Genomic DNA, 17,586 nt, shown 5'->3' with positions numbered 1-17,586 from the left:
AAAATATTAGGCTGAGCTTAAGAAGCCTTCCATAAAAAGTATATACTGTATACTTATATAAAATTCTAAAACAAGTGAAACTGTGACCAAAAAAAAAAAAATCAAACACTGGCTGCCCCCTCTGGGTAAGTAGAGGTAGGGGTGGCAAAAGACTGAGAAGGGGCATGAGTAACAGTGAGATAATGGTATTATTTTATACTTTGATGGGGATTTGGTTTACAAAGGTGCATGTACTCATTTCTCAAAACTCAGTAAGTATACATTTAAGATTTGTGCATTATGTTAACTTTACATCAAAAGAAAAAATAAATTCCAAACTCTAGTTAATGATATGTATGCTGAGGTTTTTATGGGGAAGAATGCTGATGTCTGCAGTTTCCTTTGGAATGCACCAAAACTGAAATGGATGACTTGATGGACAAGGAGATGGTTGGAGGGAAAGATGGACAGACATGTGATAAATCAAGTACAGTTAATGATAGAATCTAGGTGGCGAATACATGAATATTCATATTGAAATTCAACTTTCATGTATATTTGAACATTTTCTTTTTTTAAAGATTTTATTTATTTGAGAGAGAGACCGACAGATAGTGAGAGAGAGCATGAGCAGTGAGGAGGGGGAGAAGCAGGCTCCCCGCTGAGCTGGGAGCTTGACGTAGAGTTCTATCCCAGGACCCCAGGATCATGACCTGAGCCAAAGGCAGACGTTTAACGACTGAGCCATCCAGGCGTCCCTAAGCATTTTCATAATAAAATGTTGGGAAATGCAAAATCGCCATTATGTGGTGACAGAGTAGATCTTGGGCAGGATAGGTAAGTGAGAGAAGAGGAGTGAAGGGATCAGGGTTTAAATACTAGACTGGGTAAGTCAGGCATAAATGAAGCACTATTAACAAAATAGGAAACTAAGGAGTCAATGTTCTGAATGGCCTGGAAAGAAGGAAGGGAGATAAAAGACCAGGAATTTGGAACGCCTGGGTGGCTCAGTCGGTTAAGCATCTGCCTTCAGCTCAGGTCATGATCTCAGGGTCCTGGGATTGAGTCCCGCATGGGGCTCCCTGATCAGCAGGACCTTGCTTCTCCCTCTGCTCCTTGCCCCCTGCTTGTGCACTCTCTCTGACAAATAAATAAATAAAATCTTTAAAAAAAAAAGACGAATTTCATTACAGATAGAGTTTGAAATGAAAGTAAGAAAGCCAAGTGAAAATGTCTCGCAAGTAGCTAGAGATTAACAAATTTCTGAGGCCTGGATTAGATAGATTTAGGAATCATGTATATAAGATGATAATGAAGTTGTAAGGTAGAGAAAAAGAACAGCATGGAATTGAAGATCTTGGTGACTACGCAGGAGTTGAAAAATAAAAACAAATAGGGAAGCAGCTAGAACAATCCAGAGAATTTTAGAGCAAAGAAGTACAAACAAGCTACAAACAACTTTCAACTACAATTCTCTTTTGAGAGACACTGCCAAACTGAGGAGTAACAAAGAACTTCCAATGGAAAGCTACTCCTTAAAGAAACACGATCACATGGCTAAAATCTGAGGCAGATCAGACCCCCAATTCCTAAAAAAAAAAAAAAAAAAAAAAACCTCTCAAACTTCAAAATTCACTTGGAATCCTTAATATCAAAAACTGCAACAATTTCATACACTTGTGGTAGGAATTTAAGAAATGGAGAAATTTTGGTATCAACTCCTGCTTTTCAAAAAAAAAAAAAATAGTTGAGAGAACAAAGAGAAAATGTTCAAGACAGACCTGTAGCTATCCAAAAAACCATCCACTTCTTGATTATGGAGAAGTTTTTCTCAGCTTTCAGTTCTTTCTTTCCTTCGTCACTTACCTAGCATTATGCTCTCAGGTCAATTTCCATTTGGACCCTACCCCCAGTAGACAACCAGAGAGAGATAAGCTCTAAAATTTCAGACTAAATAACCCTCACACAAGTCTCAAAATCTCCTTACCTTGGGGCAGATCACTGCCACTTGGATCACAGGAATAAGGTGGAGGTGGTGGTGGTAAGTTTGAAGCCTCTCCCACCTCAAGAGGAGGAGGTGGAGGTGGTAAAGAAGCAGCAGCAGCAGGAATAGGAGCAGAAAGGTATGGATAGGATGGTGAAGCAATCACTAAAAAAGAAAAAGCAGCAATGCACAACTGTAACACCTTATAAGCAGTAGCTCATCTTCTACTTTTGTGTCCCCAATATGGTCAAACAATTCTAATTCTTATGGTTTGGCTTAAAAACTTGGAAGGTGAATTGCCCACATTCCTAGACATGCCAGTTGAAACTGGGAGTTCATTACAGGTTATCTTGAGTTAAGGTAATCACTTGAAATAAAAGTTAAAAAACTGGAAGTTGCAGAGTTTTGACTATCAAGACTTTAAAAAACATCAGCTAACAGGTACACAAATGAAATACCATTAAAGCAAAATTTTTACTTAGCTTAATACAAAGTTAAGGATGTTTTCAGCCATCTGCCATTCTTAGTCAAATCACAAGATGTAGAAGCTAATAAGAGAGACTAAATTACACAGATTACAGATTTAAGTAATCCTTGAAGGTTTCTACTTAGTAGCATCCCTGGAATGTAAGGCATTCTAAACCATGACAGTTCCATTTCTAAGGACACACAGAATCTAAGACAGGCTAGATGAAATATCTTATCCCTTTGACTTTCTGTACCTGTGGCTACAGTTTAAAAACAATATTCATTCAGGAGTTTCAATTTTTGACATAAGAAATTCAAATACAATTGTTTAAATATGAATACATTCTTCCTCTACGAAGATAAAGGAAATGATGCAGTTCCGACATAGTAAAAATAAGTATCTCCTATACGCATGCCAGATAAATTTGTTAAATTTGACAAAAGATGAATGATACAACCCTTCAAGTTCAATTCAATCATTTTAGCCAACTAGACATTCAAGTACTAAATTTATTGTGTTACCTGCACTATAATTTTAACCCTGAGAAGTACAGAAACTTTAGTCTCATTATTCAATAAAGATTTAAGTTCACAGTTTTAGAACACTTAGTTTAGTACAGGAACAGTGTACACAAGCTGAATTTGTTATTCTGGTAGTTTAGCAAGAAGAATTTAAGGTCAAGTATTAGAAATAATCCCTATTGTTTTTATTCACCAACATAAATACTTACAATATACTTATCTATACCCTTTATACATTTACAGGCTAACAGTGATAGGAGATGTCTTAGGGTGATTTAAAACTTGGATAAACAACTCTTTGGGGGTCATGAAACTATTCTCTCGTGACTGTGGTAGTGTATACAACTCTATGCATTGTCAAAACTCAGAACTGGGCACCAAAAAATGATTCTTACTGTATCTAAATTAAAACAGTAACATTTTTAAACTTACTAAACTATTTTGGAGTTTTGTCATGTATGTAGAAATCTCCACTTTCACAGATTTGGAAGAGGCATTTAATTTGTAGAGTACCTCCAAATATTCAAAAGGCTTTATGAATTTTTCTATAAAATAATGGCTTTTTCAACAAAGCTCCACTTATATTCCTTTTAAACTAGCACTCAAATCACACAATTAAAAAAATTAGCTATTAGCTAAAGATAGCAGAATGTGATTATGATCACTAGGTAAAAACCAACTACTAGACATGGATAGCTGAGTAAGTTCTCATGGGCCTGAGAGAATCAACAGCAGAAGAAATTTGGAGATTATTTTATCTGAACTCACCTTCCCTGAAAATGCATATTACGGTTAAGTCCCTGAGGAAAAAGCTTTTATAATTTCCAATTGCTCTAGAGATACATGAGCATCTCATTTGTAAACTTAACAGGGCTCTATAGGTTTAACAGGCAGAATTTAAGGGATAGCTCCAAAACAATACAAACTTCCCTAAAATATTAATGGAAACAAATATACTACATTCAAAATGCTTATTTCCCGTCTATGAAACTGCAGTCTGTTTCAGGACATTTCAGAAGAGCATATGAATATATACATAGTAAGGCTTGACTTCTTTACAGATCAAAGGGCAGGGTGGGGACTTAGGTGCGGTGAGGTGTAAAATTCAAGGGGCCACCAAAATAATTCCCCCCAAAAATCCATGATTAGTAAAATATCAAAATTCTAAATAAAGACAGGATCCAAACCTGCACTTGCATGATCCCAAGAGTATCTCACTCAACTCATCCTAAGCCTGGCCCACAGACCCTGTCTTTATTTAAAATTTTGACACTTTGTTTACCATGGACTTTTTTTGAATTACTCTTGATTTTTTAAAAAAATACATTACGGGTGCCTGGGTGGTGCCTGGTTAAGCATACAACTTTTTTTTTTAAGATTTTATTTATGGTTGAGAGAAAGAGAGAGAGACAGAGTACGAGCTGGGGGAGGAGCAGAGGGAGAGGGAGAAGCAGACTCCCTGCTCAGCAGGGAGCCCAATGCGGGACTCAATATCACGACCTGAGCAGAAGGCAGATGCTTAGCGGACTGAGCCACCCAGGCGCCCCAAGCAGCCAACTCTTGATATCACATCAGGTCATGATCTCAGGGGTTGTGAGATCTAGCCCCGCATCGGGCTCTGCTTTGGGTGTGGAGCCTACTTAAAATTCTTTCTCATCCTCCCTCTGTCCCCCCTCCCAAACCTGGCTCCTATACATTAAAGTATTATTTACCTTGATTACTGTGTTTTTTTGGCACTCTCTTAAATTTTGCACCCAAGGCAAATGAGTCACTAGTCCTATCCCTGACAAAAGCCCTGAGAACGGTTACCAAAACTCAGTTAACAGTATTTAATGCCTATGAGGAGATTCATATTAAAGGCCATCATGGCATCTAATTCCCTGGCAGATAAGAAGTGACTTCATAATGGAGGATGGGTTGGGGCTGCCACAGACACATGAATAACACAATGGGAAACATGAGCTGTTTCATCTAAAGAAGTGAAAAGGATGTTCAAGAGCGATTCAATAGCAGCCATGACCTAGTAGAGTTATAGCTGAGGTTGATAAGTGACTCAAACAGGAAGTAAAATAAATACATTGTTAGGAATAACTACACAGAATACAACCTGGCATTTAAATGGTAAGCTTTCAATGACTGTACATAAATGAGGCACTCCAATGCTTGATTCACCTGTCATTCGATTTTCTTTAAGCTCAGAAGTGTGCAAAGCAGACACCTAATGCTTTTTCTTGCAATTAGCACAAAGTAGTAAAACCAGGGTCTACATTAACATATTCAGTGAAAAATTTCTATGGTCATTAATGAACATATATTGAATGTTTCTGTTCCAGGAACTATACTAAGCACTTATTAAATTTAAGTGAATCAGATACAGAAAGCGAATCAAAATGAATTATTTTAAGGTAGACACTATCCAGGTTAAGAAATAAAACTTTGCCAGTCACTCTAGAAAGCGTCTTTGTGCCCCATCCCAATCACAACCCTCTCCCTCCCATCGTAATTTAACCATTACCCTTTCATAGTAATCACTCCTTTGTGGTTTTAAGAGTTTTGTCATCCAAATGTGCATCCCCAGATAGCTTTTAAAAGTTGAGATCTTGAATCTCTTTTAAACTATTGGTCCTTTCTCCATCCCTGTCAATTCCTTTCAGTTTTTCTTTTGAAAAATCTGGGCCCTTTGACCTATTGAGTTTTCCACAGTCTGGATTTTCCCGATTATATCGTTATGGTGTGTTTCAATATGTTCTTCTGTATTTCCTGCAAATAGGCAGCTAGATCCAGGAGACTGGATCAGACTCAGGATTGATTCCTTTCACGCATCTATAGGTAATGGTTCTTCAATTTTCACAGCTACTGCTGTTTAATACCCATTCAGTAAGAACTGCAAAATAATTATCTTCACTGATTAGTTAGAATACTAATATATAGAGACACTTCCCCTCATCTACTATTTGGTTACCCAGTGGTATAATTCATATAAGGTAGAAAGGATAAATGCTTGATTCTTTCACTTTATTTTCCAGTTAAGAAAATGAACTGGTTTTTTATCCTCCTAAAGTGACCAATTTTTAAGATATCATTAAGAACTTTTAAATTTAACATTTTTGGTATGTTCCAGTCTGTTGCAATTATCATCACTGAGACTCAAATTGTTCCATCTTTGGCCAGTGGGAACCTCTTCAAGATGGCTCCTGAGTTCTTTTAACATGGCCCCAATATTGTCTGATGGCTTCTTTGCTATCTGGTATGACAAAACGATATAGGCTCATCTTGAACATTTCCTGCCCAGACCTGGAATCAGCAGCCATTTCTCCACAAAGCTGCTTGTTTTTGTTTTTGTTTTAAGTGAGAAATGGTATTTCAAGACCACAAAATGAGTGCTAAGAATATTCATTGTTTCTAGGCCTTTTCAACGGACAGAGCTGGGAAATACACACATATATTTCCAGAAAAAATACCTGAAGTTATATTGCTACTTCAATTCAAATTTGAGACCATAAAACTTTTCTTTAGCCTTATTATACCCATATTACCTTTCTTCCATACTGAGACTCCTGGTTTGCAAGGGCACAAGGGGATAAAATTAGAATATCCCATACTCACTCATTTGTTTTAGCCGACATTACACAGTCTCAGAATAACAATCTGATTATCTAGATAAAAGAACCTCATGTGATTATTGAGAGGATTAAAAAATGCTTGGCACATGGTCTCTCAGCTCTATTTTTAAGAATAGCCATACAGTATCTACATTGTCCAAACATAAGATTATTGCTATTACATAGTGTATTCTCCACCTCTTAGCCCTCGTTGTCTTAATTCTTTAGGTAATTATACATTTAATACTTACCATCATGTCGATGTCTTTAATTGTTTTGGTAGTCTAAAAGTCAACTCATTCTCTGGTACACTGATGTCCATCTAACGTAACTTTCCATGACGGTAGAAATATTCTGTATCTGTGCTGTCCAATACACTAGCCACTGGCCACATATGGCTTTAAGCACTTGGCATGTGGTTGGTGCCAAGTGAGCAACTGAAGATTTTATTTAATTGTAATTAAAACTTAAAATTGTCACATGTGGCTAGTGATTACCTTGCTTGACAGCATAGTTTTAGTAGATTTTTCAGGAAGGGCTCAGGCAAGTTATTTTCTTTGAATTCTTACTGCCTTTTAGGCTTGAAAATAAGTTTTGGTTGGATATAAAATCTTTGTTTTACACACTCTTTATTTTAAATGTTACTCCATTTTCTTCTAGCATGAAGCACTGCTGTCAAAGTTTGATGATTATCATTTTATTTCTTTTATACTCCATAGGTCTTTTATCTAGATAATCAAAGGACTTTTTCTTTAAGGTCTGGTCATTTTACTAGAATTATCTTGGTGTTGGCTGTTCTGGGTCAATATTCTCAGGTATGCAGAGTGTTGTTTCAGTACACAGTTTTAAACTTTTTTAATTTCAGGACAAGTTTTCTGAATTACAGTTTTCAGTATTTGTTCTTTTCCCTTACTTTGATTTTCTTCTTCAGAGACTTCTATCACTGTTTGATCTCCTTTGCCTAACTTTAACAAGTCACTTTTGAATCTTTATCTTCCTTTTCTTCATTTTAGATTCCCCCTCCTTCTTACATCTTTTAAAGCATCATCTGTTGTATATACTTGGTCACGTTCTTTATACTTTAGTCTTCATAAGTGAAATGACTTTCTGCCATTTTTAATGCTTTTCTGCGTTCTGTCACTTCATTTGAGTTTTTCTAATTCTGATGTAATTCTTTTTAAGATTTTAATTCCAGTTATTCTTTAATGTTTTATTGTTATTTATATCTTTAGCTCATTCTGAAATAGCGGTTAGTTTGTTTAGCTGGCACATTTTAGTTGGCACATTTCTGACATGCTTTTACTTTCTATGGGGATATTATTTTTTTGTTCTTAAAATATCTTTGTATAGGATTTCACCTTAGTGCTTTTCCTTTGTTACATGAAATTATTTTTCATGAACTTTAGAATGAGGTGGATACAGGGTAGTTTTGTTTTTGTGTAGTGTTCAAAAACATGACTGCTTTCTAGGATTCCATGGCTCTGTTCTCCTCTGCTTTGGTCTGGACATGTTCTTTTCCCAATCCCGATCAATTCTGATTTCACTCCCAGCAGTTTCTCCCCAGCGAGGAATACTATCCTAACAGGGAGCCCTGGCAGGTCACTTTTAAGGGTTCTTAGGGGCCAGATTGCTCTAAGCCCTTCAAGTCCCTTTTACCATGTACCCAAAGCACTCACCTAGTATTGGCGAGGTCAAATCCCTTCCCAGTCTTAGCTGCTCCTTCCAAATTGGCCGCCCCACTTTCCAGTGAATTCTTATTAGCTCTTTTGGGGTTCTTCTGTTCTCAGGTCCATCAGACAACATCCCCGAGGCTTCCGTCTTCTTGCTCCCACATAGACCCTGATAGCATGCAGGTCTTGTGACTGGTGGTTTGTCCCTACCTGCTTAAGTTTTGGGGTTCGTGGGGATACCTTGTCACCTAGTTTCATTGTAAACGTTGTCCACGGGTTTTGGTTTTGCTATTTCCATTTTTATTCGAGGACTCAGATTAAATAGCTATCCTGTTGTTGCCACCACCTTCCCAGAATTCTGGGAATTCTGAATTATATTAACTCATTGGAATTTCATGACCACTTCATAAATTGGTACTACCAGTACCCCCAAGCTCATAGATAAGAAAGGCTCAATAACTTGTCCACAATTACAGAGGTAGTGAGTTGTAAAACCAAAATTCTAACCTACATTCCTTAAATTCTCGAGCCTATACTCTTTCTTAGAACATTCATGGGAAAATGATTCATTATATAGAAATGTATTTTACAGCAAACTTTTCAGGAATTAATTCTGAAGTGTGAAACACCTCTAAATTCCTGTATAATAAAACTTAACTCAGAAGTTTCACTAGTAAAGTCCTCTAAATTTTCAGTAGGGTAGCAAAATAGCTACAAAATCATATCAAAGCCAAATTTGCAAGAAAAAAATTGAAACACTGGCCCTCAAATCTCATGGATTCCTCAAATACAGAACATACTTTATTAAGTAGGTTAAACAAATTTAATACTAGAAATTAAATTAATCCTATCTAATCACTAGAATTGTTATATGTGCATGTTCATGAACAGGAAAAGAGGCTTCCCAAAGTAAGCAACCTACCTGGCCTGCCTTGTATAGGTGGAGATACAAATAGAGGCTGTATAACATTCTGTGAGGAAACTGAAGTGGTACTACTAGCTTGATTAGCTGCTGCATAGTTAGGTAAGACTGGAGCTGGAACATTATTGGCACAGGAAGCTGCAATTGCTGCAGAATTTACCATCACCTGTTAAGTGCAGAAGAAAAATTTAGAAAAGTTTAGTGATTTCTCAAACACTGTTAGTCTCTCATCTGATCCTAAGTTTCAAGATACAGTATTTGGATAACTAAAACACTGAGAAATCAATCTTTATGTAAACCCTACAAGGTTATTTCTTTTAAAAGACCACAATTATTTAAGATCTTAATCTGTAAATTTATTTTTCTGAAAAAGTAGTACATTCAAAAATCAGTATAAAATTGTATACAATGAAATGTTTCCTTCCAACACCTATCTTCCATCTGCCTAGTTCCCCTCTCCTCTCCCCAAACAGGTAACCTCTGGATTTCCTACATATTATCCAGGGATTTCTAGGTTTGTTTTTACATGTGTATACATTTCCCCACGCTAACACACGCTTTTTTTTTTTTTTAACAGAAAAGGTGTTTTGCTTTTTTGTGTGTAAACTTCACGGGACTGTAATTTGTTTTTCTGAGGCTGCACCAACCAATACAGCACTGTGCATAGAGAGATGTTCACTACGTAGTAACAGACACTTCTTGAACATGCTGCTCTCAATGCAGTCTCCATTTTCTTACCACCCACTGCTGAGTGGCTGCTACCCATTCCGGTCCTCAGAAACTGTATTCAAAGTCACCAGTGGTCTTCACAGCAACAAATCCTAATAGACTCTTGCTAGTCCTTATGATGCTTGACCTCTTGGCAGCAACTCACGCTTGACTACTCCTTGAAACATTCTCTTCCTGGGGCTCCCATAGTAACACACTCTCCTACTTTTCCTCTCTCCTTAACTATTCCTTCTCTACTCATTTGCTAAAATTTGGGGATCTACAGGCTCTGTTCTGGATGCTCTTCTCAATCTCTACCTTTGCCCAGAATTATCTTATTCACACCCATGGTTTCAGCGACCTTTTTGACGCTAGCTCCCTTTTCTTTATATTTAACTTCAGTAAATGACAGAGACTTGACCAGTAATTTATATTAATTCACTCGTTATATAAGAGGTTCAGAAGAGAAGGACTATGAGTAGTCAAATGCCAGCGCATAGAACAGTGTCTGGAACACAGTAGATAATCAATTTGTTGAATGAATTTTACCAATCACTGTGCCAGGCACTACAAAGTACAATATAATACTTAAACATGATGAAGGACAAGGAGAACAATAAGAAAGTAATTTCCCCCCATCTGATTGCTTGATAACACTATTAAGATTACCTTCTGGGGGTAGTTGTATGAGGTAACTGTGTCCTGAGGAGACATAGGACATGGTCTTCTGTCCTGAAGAGACTTTAATGAACACAGAAGTATAGTTAAATAAGGTAAATCAAGACACCAAAAACACATCAATAAAAGATCTGCTTTGTTTCAATATCTCCTAAAATTAAGTGAAAAGTGATCTGTCCTGAAAGTATTCAGATTTGGAAGCAAATACTAAAATAGCGTTCCAAAAGGTGTCACTCCAGTGACAGATTTAGATGACTGTGTTATTTCCCATTGTCAGAGAACCTGATCATATCCAATTCTAGTCCAATGTAGATACTAAAATGTAGTGGAGGATTATAATTTAAACACTTTTTCAGTGGCCTTTCTTGCCTTAAAAGCTTCAAAATCAGTAGGACCAACAACAGTTTTACTAAACAAGAGCATTCCATCTAAAAATGTAGCTTGGGACAAGGGTGGATATCTGGTTATTCAGCTGTATCCTATCTAAGCAGGATGGAGTATAATCTGAACACCACTCCCCTCTGGCTCAAGGTCTTCTTCTTTGTAAAGTAAAAATGATTTTAAAAGCCTCAGAGTTATACATGACAAACTGTCATTGACAACAAAAACAAAACCAAAAAACCTAGCAGCAGAAACTGGTTTAACAATGATAAGAGCACAGAGGGAATCAAGGGAAGTAATCACAGAAAACAAGAGGAATCATATTGTGACAAAGGTGAGCCCAACTTACCATGGATTGTACATTTCTAAAGTCAGTTTTCAACTACAACCAAAGCACCTGCCAAAAACCAAACTTCGGCTTTGACTCAGAGGGCCCAATGTGAATGCTAAACAATTTTACAGAAGGATTTAGTTGAGAGTTGGTCACAGAAATAAAATAGCAATAAATATTTGTGGTTTTTTGTTTTGTTTTGTTTTGTTTTGTTTTTAGGAGGCTCTGTGCCTGGACGTAAGTCCTGCACTGGTCCTCTCCCCACAGCATGCTGTGAAAAAAAATTACTTAGAAACTTGCTATAGATTTGGTGACTGCAAAGTGGGAGTGGAGCACACCCTGAAGAGACTGAAAGCTACTTGGGACGTATGATAAAGTTCAGAACAAAAAGGAACATGTGACAAATGAAATTAAAGGGACAGAAAGAAATTAAATATTAAAAAAGAAAGAAATTAAATATCTACTCTTATCATCCTTGATGGTAAGATTTTTAACTTGCTTTTTCACTGGGGTGGCTATTTCAAGAAATGGCATAAGAAGCATTTGATATGAGAATAATAATGGCACAGTGAGAGGAAAAACTATTCCTCTAGAAGGGGCAAAGAAAGGGAAGGAGAAATAAGGGGAAGAGAATCACGTTATCATAGTTTTCTTCATTCCTAAGATGCATTGCCTAAACAGTGAAAACGAAAATTTGCTATGTGAGGTTAAGATTAATTATAATTAGAGAACAGAGGGTTGTTATTCAAGTTCTTACAAATATTCCAGTTCTCCTGGGTACATGGTAAGTTTTTCTTCTTGGCCTCATCTAAAGTTAGATGTGGCCACATGATTTATTTGGTCAATATGAGCAGGAATATTCAAAGCCAGTGTTCAATTATCCTATCTTTGGTCCTGCAAAGTGACTGTGAAAACAAACATGTCCATCAGCCTGGGTTCCCTGAGTGACTATGATGACCAAAGCCTGCTACCAACCTACACTAGACATAGAACATGATCAAGAACTGTCCTGTGTTAAGCCACTAAGATTTGGGGGGGGCTTACTGCAGCATAACTTAGCTTGACTGAAACAGTAATCTGGTAATTAGAAGTAGGGTGCTACTGTAACAAAAACCTAACTTGAAAAGGAGATAATGAACTTGTGTCTTTTAGGGGAGATTTGGAAAACAATGTTAGTTTTGTGTTTTGATTACTCTTGGCAGAGTTTAGCAACATTTTTTAAGACAGATGGGTATAGAAAAGGAGTTTGTAGGCAGGAATGAAAGGGAATAGAGAATCCTTGAATACAGGACTTAAAGGGCTGAAGATGAAATTGCTTCAACCTAAAACTGTGAAATATAAAATTGATAAATACTTTGGACAACAAAGAGCAGTTAAAAACTTGGCTTTGAAGCAAAAATCAAATTGTTAAAATCTGATTGCATTAAGATATTTCAAAGCAAGAGTCCAACTAAGAATGCAACACCCACTGATTCCTTGCAATTGGACAAAATGGCTCATGGAAATAGCCTCCAGAAGTATGGCTCCTCCATCCCTGATAAGGTCAAGGTACTTGCAATCAAATACAGAGCGACATAGGGATAAGAAAGCAAATTATAGGAAATCTAAGTAGTTTATCTATTAAAAAAGAATTGTCAGTATGGCTATTGGCACGTGAAACTAAGAGGAATCATACAAAGAAGCAGAATAAATTAATCACACAGCCAAAGAAACAATGAGCAGAACTAAAACCGTCCAACTGAGATAACACGACCCCTGGGCTCCCAATTTTCTCCAAGTAAGAAGCAGGCTGAGAAAGCTGCTCAGCTGCCAAGAAGGATTATTCCCCAATGCCTACTTCAAATATGGCCAAGGAAGGAAGGGCCTTGGAGCAACCAAGAGCCCCAGAAAACAATGAATCAGAGAGCCCCTCCAGGGAATAGTCCCCATGTCTAGGTTGGGGGCCCTCACAACGTCTGTCCATCATGTCAGAATTGCTACAGGCCATTAACCGTTTCTCCCATTTCCCCCCCCTTTCTGAATGGGAATTTTTACTGCCATTTTTCATTATAAACTGGGTATGCAACGGTTAAATAACTTTGTGTCTTTGGTTTTAGGCCTCCAGATGAAGATGAGCCATATCCGGACCCAACGCACAGAGTACTACACAATTCCCAGAAACCTTGGGCTCTGAGTTTAATTACACTGAATAAGATTTTTGGATTGCCTCCCTTGACGTGGAAGCAAGTATTTTGCCTGTGGGAGGGAGTTTGAGTTGAATGTTGTGGTCCTTAGTGCTATTAAAATATTTCCAACTTTTTCACTTTCAGACACATAGAAGTTAGACACTTCAGTAGAACATACTCTGGCTAATGAAAAAGAAAGTGACAGGTGTCATCTCCAGGTGGAAGCTGTAAGTACCAGGGTACCATTCACTACCTTTTGGTTCCTCCCTTGGCAACCATGAATGGAGCTTCTATCAGCCTGAGTCCCTGAGCAGAGCCCTCCTGTAGACTTCCACTGGATATGAAGCATAACCAAAAAACAAACTTTTGTTATATGAAGTAACTGAGACTTATGCCCATTCTTACCAAAAAATCATAAATAAAATCCTCTTAAAAATCATTACTGCCAATGTTTGAATTTCCTCTTGAAACAACACATTAGGAGTATCATTAAATAGATTAATCTCAGGGTCTTAATTTCTTCATCTACAAAATGGGAATGAAGCCCTAACTACCTCACAGGATTATTCTGATTTAAATACACTTATATGTATCGCTCTTAGAACAGTGCCCTAGTACACAGGAGATATAGCTCTTGCCATTTTTATTAAATACCTACCAAGTTTGCTGTAGATTCAGTTGTGCTATAAACACCTGAAGTTTCATAGTCTGGTTCTAGAGAATATAGCCAAAGTAAAGTAAAAAAAATGAGCATTATTTCATAATTTAAAATTGTATAAACAATGATGAATGTCAGATTATATCTAGATCTCACTGACCTGAAGGATAAATATATTCTTCATGATATCTCCCTACAAAAAAAAAAAAAAAAAGACAGAAGAAGTGTTTATGCAGGGCTTTTTAGCTCAACAGAGCCAGATGACCAGCACTTGCTTTTTCTCAAGTTTTATGGATATATATTCAGAACTAAAATGTATACGTCCTTGAAACAAGTGATTTGAACTTTCACAGTAGTCAACAGATACTGAAGCCAGATATTGACTGTAAACAGGACAAATTTCTCCTCTGAAAATTCCCTTAGTTCTTAAGAGTTCAGACAGAGGTGAAAACCCAGCTGTATCTGATTTTTCCAGTCAAGCAGTAGAGTATGGTGATTGAGTTCACTGGCTCTGGAGTTAGGGCTGCCTACATTTGAATCCTGTTTAACTTACATCGCTGTAGGTAGGTTATTTAATCTTTGTGCCTCAATTTCTGCACTATAAAATAGAGATAACAGTACCGAGATCATAGGGGGTGGAAAGAACACAGCATGGTGCTTGATATGTAGTAAATGGTATCTATAAAGTAATTGGAGTATAACCCATAGTATACTTAGGTGGACATTAAAAGAGTGTATCATACCCCTCATCTGTTTCTCAGCCTGTTTTAAGTAAATGATACATTTTAAAATTGGTTTGTTCTCAGAGGATGGCTCAGTGGACTAAAGTATTTTGCTGTAAGACTACTATACCACTGAAATGCAGAAAAAGTTAATCATCAACTGGACAGTTTCCCACCAAATAAACTCCACAGGTCAAAACTGGATTTGATTCTTAAACATGTCACTTATCAAACACATACATGCAACCACTCCAGACAGCAGGACTTAAGGTAAGAACAAAGATGTGGTTACTTTGAATATGCCACTAGAGGTGAGCAGTACATCTGAAGGTACCCACCAAGCTAAAGGGAAAAGACAAAAGGGCCATGCTGAGTAAAAGAGCAGAGAATGCACATCCTTGAGCACATGCATGCACATGCATGGGGACAAATTCTTCACAGATCATTCTTGTGCTAGATGTTTTGTCCTCATTAAATTCCTAGAAATACCTATTTTCTTCTACATACGTAGAAAGAAAAACATCACAATAAAGAACTTGACCGTTAAGTCAGTGAGACTACCTCATACCTCCTTAATCCACCCATTTCCTCCAGAATTGTTTCAGTAGAATTATCTGTCACTCATACGTCATTTTACAATAAAATGGTAAAAATAAGTACACCCCATGGTGAGAGGCACTACAGCAACTGTTAAGGACATACCTACAGGCTTTAGTGTCAGACAAACCAAATTCAAAACTGATGTCTGCCAATCACAAAGGACCACATATTGCATGATTCCACTTACATGAAATGTCCAGAACAGGCAAATTCATTAAGATAAAAAGCTAACTTGGGGTTGCCTAGGGCTGGGGGAGGAGGGTATGGGGAGTGGCTGCTAACGAGTACAGGATTTCTTTTTGGGGTGATAAAAATATTCTAAAATTGTGGTGATGGTCATGCAACTCTGTTACTGTATTAAAATCACTGAATTGTACCCTTTTTAAACAGGTGAATTATACCATATGTGGATTATATCTAAATAAAGCTATTATTAAAAAGTTAAATCTCTGACATAAACGAGGGTATGACTTTGGCCATGTCATTTACGCTTTGAACCTCAATTTCCTAATATATAAACAAGGATACCACATTCCATAGAGGGATGCAGTTAAGTATTATATTAAATTATAAATACAGCTATTTAGTACAGTGGATGATCAATAGGCTATAATGAACAGTAACGTTATAAGGAGACTTCTTTGAGCAACGAGATTATTTTATAGCAGTCTCATAAAAATAGCAGCTAGTCACAGAAAAGCCCAAAGTAGTTTTACAAATGGTCCTCACCATAACATAAATAGTGCCTTCTTAACAAGGAATATGTATTTTCCATACCAAAATCTCACCAAATCAAAACTCACTATGCAAAGAGCTAAAAGTAAGTTGAGACAATATGTGTCTGTCCTTCTGAGAAAAACCAAAACATCGTCAAACACCTAGCAAGCCCTGAGACAAGAACTGGTAACTTGTTCAAAATGAGTTACCAGAAGTGTGAGACCCCCTCAAACCAAAACTTTAAATCTACTTCATAGCCCTGATGTGCTAATGCCACAAGAATCATCTTTTAAAGAAACATTTAACTGTAACTGACTCACCACTGTCACTCTGGCCACTGCCCTCCTCTGAATTCAAAGTCTGTTTGCCCGAGCTATGTCCTCGCCTTGCAACACAGTATCTCGAAGCAGCTGGAACCATTGTAGAGGGCCCTCCATGATTCTGTACCAAAGACACACACACATTTACATGCAGTTCAGGAAAAAAAGCTATAAATGTACTTTAGAATCAAAAAACGTGAGAAAAATCAAGAAAACAGAAAATATTAGCCCATACTATGGAAGGTAAGATTACTGGTCCACCTCTACCCCTTTTCTCTAAAAATAGCTTTAAAAAAGTTGTCCTCTCCCATCTTTAAAAGCTCTAAGATAAAAATTCATGTTTTCCAGAAGTGCTTTATTTGGTGGTTTGTCAAAAATCTAAAATCTATCCACAATGCCTTTACTTAAAAAAGAAAGTAAACAGCTTTTTGAATAAATCTTTGACCTACTTACAGGTAAAGTTGGATAAGCAGTCTCATCACCTTCTTCAACTTCATAAAAAGTAATGGTTTCTTCCAAGCCCCTGGGCATCTGTCCACTTTCTGGGGCAAAGCTATACTGGCACTCCTTATTCATACAATGCATCTGGCGGTGACTACGTCTAAAGGAACTTAAGTATTAAGTAGTTCAGAGAAAAGGGGAAAAATGATAAAATTTGGTGGTAACTTGCTTCTAATTTCTAAATAACAGTTCAAACATCTCAGTGTTGACACTTTTAAAAATTATAATCCATATATTTGTTGCTCAGCAATGAAGGCAAACTTACCCATTTTCTGACTTTCAACACTTAAAATTCACTTACCGAGATCTATAGGAGAAGTTATCATAGCTCTGGCAACATCTTTTACCTGGGCCAGGGTAAAAACCAACTTTGGGGCCCTCCATGTTATGCCTGTTTATAAAGCGAGATGAATCCCTAAGAATGAAGGGAAAGGAAAACAAAACTCTAATTCACTAGTGCTTGAGTCGTCAATCTTTATACTTAACTAGAATTAACACATCTTTCTAAAAATGTCCTAATAGAAAGAGCTGTGCTCTCCTCACTACTGGCATTAGGCCTATCTATCATTAATGGATACAAAACCATATACATGGCACTCAACTTGATAGCCTGGGCATGTCTTCAACCATTCCATATTTCCTCAGACAGTGAGAATAC

The 17,586-nt window shown here is 37.1% G+C and overlaps 1 protein-coding gene across 1 annotated transcript in view; it reads right to left on the bottom strand.

Moving 5' to 3' along the window:
* The window catches only part of ALG13 (ALG13 UDP-N-acetylglucosaminyltransferase subunit), a 63,893-nt gene that overhangs the window by 8,158 nt on the left and 38,149 nt on the right, over nt 1–17,586 (bottom strand). Inside the window, 9 exon segments of the mRNA XM_026478847.4 lie at nt 1,967–2,128; nt 9,148–9,313; nt 10,525–10,596; nt 13,664–13,744; nt 14,069–14,124; nt 14,229–14,261; nt 16,428–16,548; nt 16,881–17,037; nt 17,230–17,343. Of these exon segments, the coding sequence (XP_026334632.1) occupies nt 1,967–2,128; nt 9,148–9,313; nt 10,525–10,596; nt 13,664–13,744; nt 14,069–14,124; nt 14,229–14,261; nt 16,428–16,548; nt 16,881–17,037; nt 17,230–17,343 (962 nt within the window).

This window comes from Ursus arctos, chromosome X, assembly GCF_023065955.2.
Source record: "Ursus arctos isolate Adak ecotype North America chromosome X, UrsArc2.0, whole genome shotgun sequence".
Classification (NCBI taxonomy): Eukaryota; Metazoa; Chordata; class Mammalia; order Carnivora; family Ursidae; genus Ursus; species Ursus arctos.
This window is presented reverse-complemented; position numbering and strand designations above follow the sequence as displayed.